The sequence below is a fragment of the Myxocyprinus asiaticus genome, chromosome 7 (genome assembly GCF_019703515.2).
Source record: "Myxocyprinus asiaticus isolate MX2 ecotype Aquarium Trade chromosome 7, UBuf_Myxa_2, whole genome shotgun sequence".
NCBI classification, from domain to species: domain Eukaryota; kingdom Metazoa; phylum Chordata; class Actinopteri; order Cypriniformes; family Catostomidae; genus Myxocyprinus; species Myxocyprinus asiaticus.
Genome location: NC_059350.1, coordinates 24,651,859 through 24,663,584, shown reverse-complemented (window position 1 = coordinate 24,663,584; position 11,726 = coordinate 24,651,859). Strand labels below are relative to the sequence as shown.

The following is an 11,726-nucleotide window of genomic DNA, read 5'->3' as shown; positions in this document are numbered from 1 at the left end:
TCATCATCAGATAGAGAGTCAAGTGGGGTGAAATTTGTCCTTATGTAGGCATTTATGTACACTGCCTTAATTCTGCGTCGCCTTCTGTGTTCAAGTTGTAGGATTCTTTGTAAAGCCACCATTGTTGAGCGTTTGAAACACACATAGATACTGTTTTTATTAGGAAAGTCATTAATACACCTGCTACTGATGCCCATGAGGAATGGATTGAAACACCTAGGTGGCTAATAATCATCTAAATTAGCAAGCTAAACGTGAGTGATTCATCAATGATTTGTGACAGTAATAGGGCAACAGTTTAATTTTATTATCAAATTATTGTATTCATCTGTTAATGGGGTTTTGTTTTTAAAATATGCTTTTTTCATGCTTTTTTGTTTTCTTTTCATAGTTTCCATGCTGTGGCTTGGGACGAATGATAAGTAAGGCCTCTCTTGAGAATTGTCTGAGGATTTAAATAAAGGATGTGTTTTGTGTCATGTTTGGCTTATATTATCATGGCTATTATCTTTTGTATTTAAAAAAAATATTTACATAGCCAGCTTTAGTTACTTGACTATTGTAGAGTATGTGAAGGTGGGTCACCACTGCAAAACAATAACGGTTTGTATTTCATTTCATACATAGGATTCATAATCACACTTATTTAATTTATTAATGGCATTATTTTGGTAGTTGATAATAAAATAATGACACTGCATGACATAATTCACACAATAATTGCTTACATTTAGATCTAAATGGATTTCTGCCCATGTAAATGAGCTATTATAATTTGATATCCATTACTCCACCCACTGCTTAACGTCAATAACAACACCTCCACATTGTTGAACCAACGTGGTTCGAACAATGGATGTGCGACATGGTATAGGATTTCGGGAAACAGTCGTGACTAGCTAGTTAGTTTCTCAAATGGTACTATGATGGCTCAGCAGTGAGTTACATCGTTGTACGGGAAACGCACCCCAGTATGATACATGCTAAGAAGCATTTTCAAGACAAAGCATTTGTTAAGGTTTCAAAGCTTTACGAAGCATGTTTCTTAAGCGCCCGTGACTTGTTTCATTTTGCTTAAGTCTGATCTATTGATTGCTTGAGCGAGACATCAGTTTGATCATTATTTTCTATCAAGAACAGGAAAACAATGACTCAAAGTGGCTAGTAATCACTCCTTTTCAGTCAATTCCCATGCTATATTAATGCGTGCGCCAGAGACGCGCATATTTTTATGTCTGCCGAAGTTTAGTTTAGTTGCTCGTCCATCCTTTTCTTTAAAAGAAAAGCAAAAATCGATGTTACAGTGAAGCACTTACAATGGAAGTGAATGGGGCCAATTTGTAGAGGGTTTAAAGGCAGAAATGTGAAGATCATAATTTTATAAAAGCACTTACATTAATTCTTCTGTTAAAACTCATGTATTATTTAATCTGTAAAGTTGTTTAAATCGTAATTTTTACAGTCATTTTAGGGTTTTAGCATTTGTTGACATTATATCATTATGGCAAAAAAGTTGTAAAATTGGCTAAAAGTTTACACAGAAAAGGTTAGTAAGCAATTGTATCACACTAAAATCATGTTAACACGCATATTGTTCACATGTTGTGGCTATAATTTTGAAATAGTGAGTATTTTAACATTTATGGATTGGCCCCATTCACTTCTATTGTAAGTGCCTCCTTGGAACCCAGGTTGCTTTTTTTTTTTTTTTTTTTTTTTTTTTTAAGAATAGGAGGAACAAGTCAAAATGTATTATTGTGGTAATCAGCATTATGCCACAGAATGCTGTCGATTGAGCTTAACCAGGAATATTCCTTTAAAAATTCTGTCACAGCATCCTATAAATAAAGTTCAAACTACTGCGCTAGAAAGCTTAGACTTTTTTTTATTCCTGTATTACTGTCAGGAATCAGTGAATAATTGCAATGAATGAAAACATGAGCTCATAATAATATTATTAATATTGATAATAATTGTGATAATAATAAGAATAACATTAAGATAAATATATATATATATATATATATATATTTTAAATATGACGATTGTTAATGATTAACAGTCTCAGCCACAACAGCATTTTTATAAAAGATATAAATGTTTTACTTTCAAACTCAATACATTACATGATGCATTATGTAAGGCAAAGGCATTAACTTGCAAATAAACTGTACAAACAACTGTACAAAAAACAGCTCGATTGTGTACAAGGGAGCAATATGCAATAAATACACCTGCACGTGTAAAAAAAAAAGAAAAAAAAAAAAGGTTTTCATCATTAAGGGATTGTTTCAATGTTTGTCGCCAATAAATCTTATTACACCCATTGCAGCATATTATTTTTTGCTATTGTATATAATATAGGCTAAATGTATATATTATTTAGCTACTGTAAAAACACTGAATGCAGAGAAAGTTTGCTGTAGTGAACAAAAAGAAGTTAGACTTGCATAGCTGTGGCTATAAATTAATTTCACTATTCAGTTTCAGCAAACACTAATATCATGTAGGCTCTATGGGAATAGAATGCTTGCTGGCTTTACGTATACTGTAACGTCTTAAATAGGTAAAACCTCTAGGGAATCAAAGGATTGTGATACACTGATTCACATCAGACATCAACATCTACGTCTTCGTCCTCGGAGTAGTCTTGACTTGTGTGGTCTGAGAGAGACGACATGGGGGACAGACATAATTTGTGCGCATTCTTGTACTCGTGACCTATCCGTGGCGAGGACTCGAGCCCCGAGTGCCCCGTGGTTCCAGTTGCACACCGCTCCAGAACATCCAGTTCTGCAATTTTATCCAGAGGCACTATACTTCTGACTGCCTCCACGTCCGCTTTCATCTCCTCCAAGTCTCGCTTCAACTTTGCCCGTCGATTCTGGAACCAGGTTATGACCTGCGCATTTGTCAGCGCCAGTTGATGGGCTATTTGGTCTCTGTCTGCGGGTGACAAGTATTTCTGGTGGAGAAACCTTTTCTCTAGTTCATATAGCTGGTGGTTACTGAAGGCCGTCCTAGATTTGCGGCGCTTTTTAGGACTGTTCTTTTGACCAAACAGAGTCAACCCATTCCTTCCTGTGGATTAAAGGGAAAATAAGTTATTGCATGATGCTGTATGATCCAACAGTTTATGATTGAGATTTGTGTTGGACAGTTGTAGAATCCACAGTTACTGTAATTGAAGTTACTATTTTGGAAGGACAATTTATAGGCTGGCTATATTAACTTGCTCATACATTGTAAATACTAATAGTTATCTCAAATAGCAAATAGCTATTAGTATTAATAGTTAATTTAAATAATTATCTCAATAAATTCTATTAAAAAAATAAAAATAAATAAATAGCTGACTCAATTTAAGCTTTATTTTTCACTATTCTTGGCAGTTTTAATTAAGTTACCGTTACTCTCAAAACCCCAAAGTTGTCATTAATAAAAAACAATCAAGTCGTCCTAATTAAACAGCCACATTTTTGAATATATAACTCAAATGTAAATTTTGGCTGCGAGTAAAGCTAACTCAAAATTATCAAGTATAAAATTGCGGCTGTGTGGGATACCCATAAGCCCATGCGCTTGAATAAATGATGTATGTTTGGTCAAGACAAGGGAACTTATGGAGAAATTTAATAATTGTTATAAAAAAATGTATATAGTTTTAATTCTTATGACTATAGTTGTTGTTATGTTGCAACTGGTTGATTGTTGTTTGTGTGAAATGTAAGTCATTCTTCACTACTCAACTGTACTTTATAAAAGTGTAGATTTATGTGCACTAAGAAGTAGGCTACTGAGGAGAATGCAACACACCAAATAGCTAACTCGTAAATTATGTACGACATTTCATGCGATCGGGTTGGGTGAATCCAGTCATATTTCCCCATATGCTGTATATGACGTGTTATAACTCAATTTAAATAGTTAAATAAAAATAATGATATTAAGTTTATTTGTAACAACTAAAGTGTAGGCCTACTTAAATTATTAAGTTCACTTTATTTACACCAAATAAGTTTAATTAGAAAACGCATGCAAACCGATTGCCTTAAAATATCTAAGCTTTATAAGATATTAAGTAGAAATTAGATTTTACATGAATAAGCCTAAAATAAACGAATCACTTTAATTAATCAATTTAATTATATATATATATATATATATATATATATATATATATATATATATATATATATATATATATATATATATATATATAATATTATTATTATTATTATTATTTTTACATGACATCTTGATGCTTAAATCTGTTTAGCATTACTGATGTTTGTTCATATTATTTCTAATCTCTAAGCACTGTTTGTTCTTACCCTCTGCTGCTTGAAGTACACCTAATTCGAGACCTTTGAAGGTTTTGCTTGCCAGTTCCTGAAGAGCACACAGAGGCGATGCTGGAGTGAAACGAGCCTGCTTTGATATAGTGATGCTATGCCGGGGTCTCTCGGAGGCTGGAAGCAGGTGAATTCTTCGAGTTCGTTTGACAGACGGTTTGCTGAGGATGTCTGAGATGCTGAAGGGGGTAAACGGCTTGTTGGAACTCGCGGGTGCTGGAAGGTGGTCGAGGGGGTTTAGCCCACGTCTCTCCATATCCTCACAGATTTGGACAACTTTGCTGGTCGTCATCCAAGTCTATCCAAAGTAGCTAGCTTCAGTAACAAAAATTCATATAAACATTGTTGGCACGATTCCAAAAGTTTCTAATTAGAACGCTAGAACACCACTTTCTAACCACTTTTCCAAATGTTTTTTTCGCCTTCAGATGTCTTGCAGCAATCGCCTTACACCTAAAAGCAAATGAACAGTTTTTATAAAGGTGTCTTGGCTCCAGTCCTGTGCTTTGACTGTTCTGCAGTTTGTGAAGAGTTCAGGAGACTGAGGAGACCAGTTAGTGCTCACTCAGTTAATTAACTATGACGAAAAGGCGGAGTCGTGTGAAGTGATGAGAGTTTGTGTTTGGTGGCTTTGTCCCCTGCTCGAGAAACAAACAGTCTTAAATGATGTGCCTATTCTGAGTTGTGTGACAAAGCTGATTAAAAGTGAAAAACTGGTGAGACAATGAAATAGGCCTATTTAAGATACGTTTCATTTTGTATTATTCTTTCTGCATTATTTAATGAACCCTTTTCTGTTTCTTAAACGTTTCTCAGTAACAATCCTACGTTTGAAACGTGTTATCAAGGTGAGATTTTGATTTTTCATATGTTAAGGAAAAGTAATGAAAGTAGGCACTATCAACCTGAAAGCCTTTATTTCAATGTTGAGTGGCCTGTGTTGAAGCATAGGTGAACCACAAGGTCATCAACAATTTACATACCATTCTGAATGTGAAGATAGTCTCATTCTGATGCAGCAATAAAGCAATAACAAGAATGTATCCCCATCCATAACAGGAGAAAACTGGTTGCCCAAGTAATGGCTAACATTCATATAACAGTGGGCTTTAATTGCGGAGCACTGCAAATGGTTCAGGATGCGATTTATTATCGAGCCTATTAAAATCCTTATGACGACTCCAATGTTGATATTGACGCCATGATTATTAATAGTATTAGTTGACTTAGCTATATAGTTGCAACACTAGTACGAATAATAATAACGGAACAAATAGGCCTAATAACAAAAGTCGCATAATACCATTTCTGTTGTGCCATTTATTATTTTAATCAAATGTTTTTTTTTGTTTGTTTGTTTGTTTGTTTGTTTGTTTTGCCTTCATTACTTTTTATGTGACATTTTAATGGTCCTGTGTGTGACAAATGATAGCTGATAAAAGTACAAATATGCCATGTAGTCTTTCAATTAAATGTAGTCACCCAATTAACACAGTCAATATAAAGAAAGACACCCAATTAAAAAATAGGGCTAATAATACAATAATATAAGCTTGAAGTCATAAAGAGTTCCTGTACATCAACTAGCAGTATGTGGATGCACAGCACACACAAGTCACACCTTAGTAACAGCATTATTAAAGAGCCTCTGGCAAGAAAGCTGAAAACTCTCATGATCATAGAACCAAAAACAAACTCGCATGTTTCTGCAATCAGTGTTGAGATTAAAGGAAGCAAAAGGAACAACACTTATGCCCCAAAGAATACTCAATGCGTGCTGAGTGTTAAGCAGGGTTGGGAGGGTTACTTTTTAAATGTATTCTACTACAGATTACAGAATACATGCTGTAAAATGTAATTTGTGACGTATTCCGTTAGATTACTTAAGGTCAGTAACGTATTCTAAATACTTTGGATTACTACTTCAGCACTGGTAGATTTTTTTCACTTGTTTTGACTATAAAAACTCTGCCAGTGCAGTAAGACAAAATACACATGTTAAAAATACATTCTCTGAAAAACCTAAATATCTTATGCAGTGTTGTTTCTAAAACAAGATCAATCAAACTGATCTTGTTTTAAGGATTTTTAGATATTTTTACAGGAAAACAATACAAAAACTATATCAAGAATACGATTTTTGCCCTAATATCAAAGGTCTTGCTAGTAAAAAAGAAATTATGATCCAATGTGAATTTTCTTCATAAAAAATATGATCGTTCCTGGTAATATGCGCATGTAAAATGGCTAGAAATAGCATTTTAGCTTAGCGTAAAGCTGACAATTTACACAAGGTTTATTTCTATTTCTTCTGCTCCAAACTTACTTCAAACTTACTTCTGTCTGCTCGTATGAATGTAATGCATCATAAGAAAGTGTTTCACCGCTGTTCAAATGCACTTTGGATCACATCATTTATATGTATAAATGTTTTCCATCTGAAAGGACTAAATATTAAATGAAACAAATGACAATGAAATGCAAAGTAATCTCTTCAGTAATCAAATTACTTTTTGAATGTAACTGTATTCTAAATGCCAATTATTTAAATTGTAACTGTAGTGGAATACAGTTACTTATATTTAGTATTTTAAATACGTAATCCCGTTACATGTATTCCATTACTCCCCAAACCTGGTGTTAAGTAATTGGCAGTCTTGACCTCTCACCAACATCTTTGTTTGGTGTCTTTCTTCAGACTATGTTGATGTAAAAATGCATGATGATGAAGATTCACTATATCCACAGTTTTAATCTTACACTGATAATCACTGAAAATTTGCAGTAGTCTAAAACCAGGCTTTGTGTCTAGATGAACAATAATTTTGATTTACATTTCTTAAATACACAACCCCTCCAAAATCTTCTTTAATGGTGACCGTATTCTTGACCAAAAACGCAGCTGTCAGAAAGGCATAACATGATCTCTTCATGTAATTTAAGGGGAAATTATAGAATGGCATCAGTAAACGTATAAATCCCATCGTAGGGTGGGGGTCAGTATAAGCACAGATGGAAGATCTTCTGGATATATCAGCAGAGGGAGTGTATATGTTTTATTATAAAGCACATTCAAAAACAGCTGTAGAGCCAAAATAAGCCAAAGTGGTGTAAAAATATGAAGACTTAATTTAACTATAAATTTAAAAGCAAATTAAGAAGCTATGAATAAAGCAATAAAGAAAAAAAAAGACATTAAAATATTAAAGAAACTAGTAAAATAAAAATGTAACTTTGACAAAACCTTTGGTGTAATGTTATGTGTGTACATCTGAGTGTATGTATGTTTGTGTTGGAGTGACACAAACAGTTTCCAATATCTAAGAGAAACATGAGAGTGTGATAATCCTCAAACCGTTAAAAACAGTCCACCTTCAATGATCATTAAGTTACATCGAAGCACACTTTTAATGTGTACGTATTAGCATGAGTGTGTGTTTGTATGTACAAGCGTTTGTTCTGACATCTTAACTTTCCCTGCAGGGAACACTTCAACCGCATAGGCCTCTGATGAAGCCATGTTGACACTATATATTTATAAGTTGACTATTTTGGACAGTTTTATAAATGTAATAAAATGCTATTACTATTAGTCTATTAGACTATTATTATATTTTTTTATAGCTTAAAAAGGTTAACCACAAATTCCCAAAAAATGTCAGTTTAATGTTCAATCATATTGTCAAGCTGTTAATTCCATGGTGAGACAAGCCTCAAATAATTGGTGCTAAAAAAAATTTAAAAGAAAATTAAATAAATAAAAATCCATTAAAATATTTACCTATTTGAATTTGAGCAACCTGGTCTCACTGAATCATGAGATCAGGCTGAAGCTGAAAGATGAAGGCATAGATCATGCTTTTCTAATTTATGTGAATGTAAAAAGATTTCATCTTTCAGTTATGTGGTGAACAGCTGCAAAGTGAGTGTTTGAGAGTTGTGAGCAATAGCACACTTTGAACTGTGCCAAGTTCAAAGTTTAAAGGAATAAAAGCATGAAAATATAGGATTAGTCCCAAAGGAACAAACATTCCTATAACTCAGCCAGACAACACAAAGGAAATAAATACATTAACCCTTAAATGCATAGGAGTATCACCAAACATTCCTACATATTCGGGTCTTATACGCACGTATCACAAATGGATCCACAAAAGCCCAGATAGTGTAAAATTTTCCAAATATTTTCAAGACAGTTAGAAAATAATAGAATAAAATATATTTTTATATTTCATTTTGCATATATAGCAAAGAGATAATGAAACAAATCAGGACAAATCTAGAACATGATTCATTACTTTCACTCTGAAATTTCATGAGACGCAACTGACTGTAACTCATACTGACATACTCTACACATAAGCTGCCAATAGGCACTTATTGAGTCTAAATAGATGCACAGCTTATGTAATTTCAGAAGTAGACCCAAATGACAATAGTCATATCATACTGTTGATGTGTTGTACTTGTTATCGTTGACTTCCATGATGTTTCTTCATCAAATAGCAATGTCAAATATAAATCAATTAAATCACTGACATATCAGTGCACCTTAAGTAACAAATAGCATGTTGGCCTATAATATGTATGTGTACACGCATATGGGATACAGATAATTCATCATTGTTGTATAGAAAATCAACGTGATATAGTATTTATTTGTATGAATATAGTAATCATTTCTCTTGTTAGAAACAAAGAAATAGATATCCTGTGAATATAAACTAATATAGATATGAAAAAATCATAAACATATATTTATGGAAGTACAAAAAAACAAACCAAAATAAACCAGACATTATTACATACCTAGGATCTGTAATGACCCTATACAATTTTGGTACATAAACTATTATTAAAAAAAGTATTTATTTTGTGTGTGTGTGTGTGTGTGTGTGCGTGTGTGTGTTTGTGTGTGTGTGTGTGTGTGTGTGTGTGTGTGTGTGTGTGTGTGTGTGTGTGTGTGTGTGTGTGTGTGTTACACTATTTATAAAAAAAAATTAGGAATAGTAAAGAGGTATGGCACAACTCCTGGTTGGTACAGGGGTTGGTCAAGTCCCGGGTCAAGACCCGAGGTATGTGTTTATGGGTTAAATACTAGATTACTGTCTATTGTATCTCTAGCACACATATTTACAAACAAACAAAAAACAAGCAAGCAAATAAATTAACATATATATATATATATATATATATATATATATATATATATATATATATACAGGTGCATCTCAATAAATTAGAATGTCGTGGAAAAGTTCATTTATTTCAGTAATTCAACTCAAATTGTGAAACTCGTGTATTAAATAAATTCAATGCACACAGACTGAAGTAGTTTAAGTCTTTGGTTCTTTTAATTGTGATGATTTTGGCTCACATTTAACAAAAACCCACCAATTCACTATCTCAAAAAATTAGAATACATCATAAGACCAATAGAAAAAACATTTTTAGTGAATTGTTGGCCTTCTGGAAAGTATGTTCTTTTACTGTATATGTACTCAATACTTGGTAGGGGCTCCTTTTGCTTTAATTACTGCCTCAATTCGGCATGGCATGGAGGTGATCAGTTTGTGGCACTGCTGAGGTGGTATGGAAGCCCAGGTTTCTTTGACAGTGGCCTTCAGCTCATCTGAATTTTTTGGTCTCTTGTTTCTCATTTTCCTCTTGACAATACCCCATAGATTCTCTATGGGGTTCAGGTCTGGTGAGTTTGCTGGCCAGTCAAGCACACCAACACCATGGTCATTTAACCAACTTTTGGTGCTTTTGGCAGTGTGGGCAGGTGCCAAATCCTGCTGGAAAATGAAATCAGCATCTTTAAAAAGCTGGTCAGCAGAAGGAAGCCTGAAGTGCTCCAAAATTTCTTGGTAAACGGGTGCAGTGACTTTGGTTTTCAAAAAACACAATGGACCAACACCAGCAGATGACATTGCACCCCAAATCATCACAGACTGTGGAAACTTAACACTGGACTTCAAGCAACTTGGGCTATGAGCTTCTCCACCCTTCCTCCAGACTCTAGGACCTTGGTTTCCAAATGAAATACAAAACTTGCTCTCATCTGAAAAGAGGACTTTGGACCACTGGGCAACAGTCCAGTTCTTCTTCTCCTTAGCCCAGGTAAGACGCCTCTGATGTTGTCTGTGGTTCAGGAGTGGCTTAACAAGAGGAATACGACAACTGTAGCCAAATTCCTTGACATGTCTGTGTGTGGTTGATGCCTTAACCCCAGCCTCAGTCCATTCCTTGTGAAGTTCACCCAAATTCTTGAATCGATTTTGCTTGACAATCCTCATAAGGCTGCGGTTCTCTCAATTGGTTGTGCATCTTTTTCTTCCACACTTTTTCCTTCCACTCAACTTTCTGTTTACATGCTTGGATACAGCACTCGGTGAACAGCCAGCTTCTTTGGCAATGAATGTTTGTGGCTTACCCTCCTTGTGAAGGGTGTCAATGATTGTCTTCTGGACAACTGTCAGATCAGCAGTCTTCCCCATGATTGTGGGGAAACTGAGAGACCATTTTGAAGGCTCAGGAAATCTTTGCAGGTGTTTTGAGTTGATTAGCTGATTGGCATGTCACCATATTCTAATTTTTTGAGATAGTGAATTGGTGGGTTTTTGTTAAATGTGAGCCAAAATCATCAGAGTTAAAAGAACCAAAGACTTAAACTACTTCAGTCTGTGTGCATTGAATTTATTTAATACACGAGTTTCACAATTTGAGTTGAATTACTGAAATAAATGAACTTTTCCACGACATTCTAATTTATTGAGATGCACCTGTATATATATATATATATATATATATATATATATATATATATATATATATATATATATATATATATAATATTCTCAATAATAGCAAGAAAAGTAACAACAATAACAGTAAAGCTGTCCCATTGTCTAGCTCTGCTTCTTGCCCTATGCTTCATTGATTATTTAATCTATATAGATAATAATAGCTATAACTATTATTATTATTATTATCATTATTATTATTATTCACTATTTTATAACAATGAATGTGTAATAAAAAGGATATCCTGAAAGTCAGAGGTAAATGTCGTTTGATTCATTGAACAAACAGCTCAGGCTTATGTTCAGCTGGGGGTCACTACCTTCAGATTAGTCAGAGTAAAACATAATCCAGAAGAGATGGAGTAAATTAACACACAGCCTTTCATGTACTGAACACACACAGCAATATAGTTGACAATTCATACAGATGGCAATACATTTGTCTTTCCTTTCACTTCCGTGCATTGTCATGATCTTTTTCTGTCATGTTACAGGTTAATTTTAAGTGTACATTCATTTCTAATTAAGTGTGATGTTCTAAAGTTATTGGGGTAATGTGCACAGA

The 11,726-nt window shown here is 34.0% G+C and overlaps 1 protein-coding gene across 1 annotated transcript; it reads right to left on the bottom strand.

Annotated features, from left to right (window-relative positions):
* Positions 1–2,306: 2,306 nt before the first annotated feature.
* On the bottom strand, positions 2,307–4,757 carry LOC127443982 (transcription factor LBX1b-like). The gene is made up of 2 exons (XM_051703096.1): positions 4,335–4,757; positions 2,307–3,081 (listed from the first exon to the last, which is right to left on the bottom strand). Exons 1-2 carry the CDS (start codon positions 4,645–4,647, stop codon positions 2,612–2,614), a joined length of 783 nt encoding a protein of 260 aa, XP_051559056.1. The 5' UTR covers positions 4,648–4,757; the 3' UTR covers positions 2,307–2,611.
* Between the last annotated feature and the right edge of the window lie 6,969 nt (positions 4,758–11,726).

What these genes read in the sequence shown, in the direction of transcription:
- LOC127443982 (XM_051703096.1), bottom strand. Translation starts at nt 4,647, where the DNA reads ATGACGACCAGCAAAGTTGTCCAAATCTGTGAGGATATGGAGAGACGT. An exon ending in TGTACTTCAAGCAGCAGAGG is followed by an intron (nt 3,082 to 4,334) that starts GTAAGAACAAAC and finishes TTTAATCCACAG; the next exon opens with GAAGGAATGGGTTGACTCTG.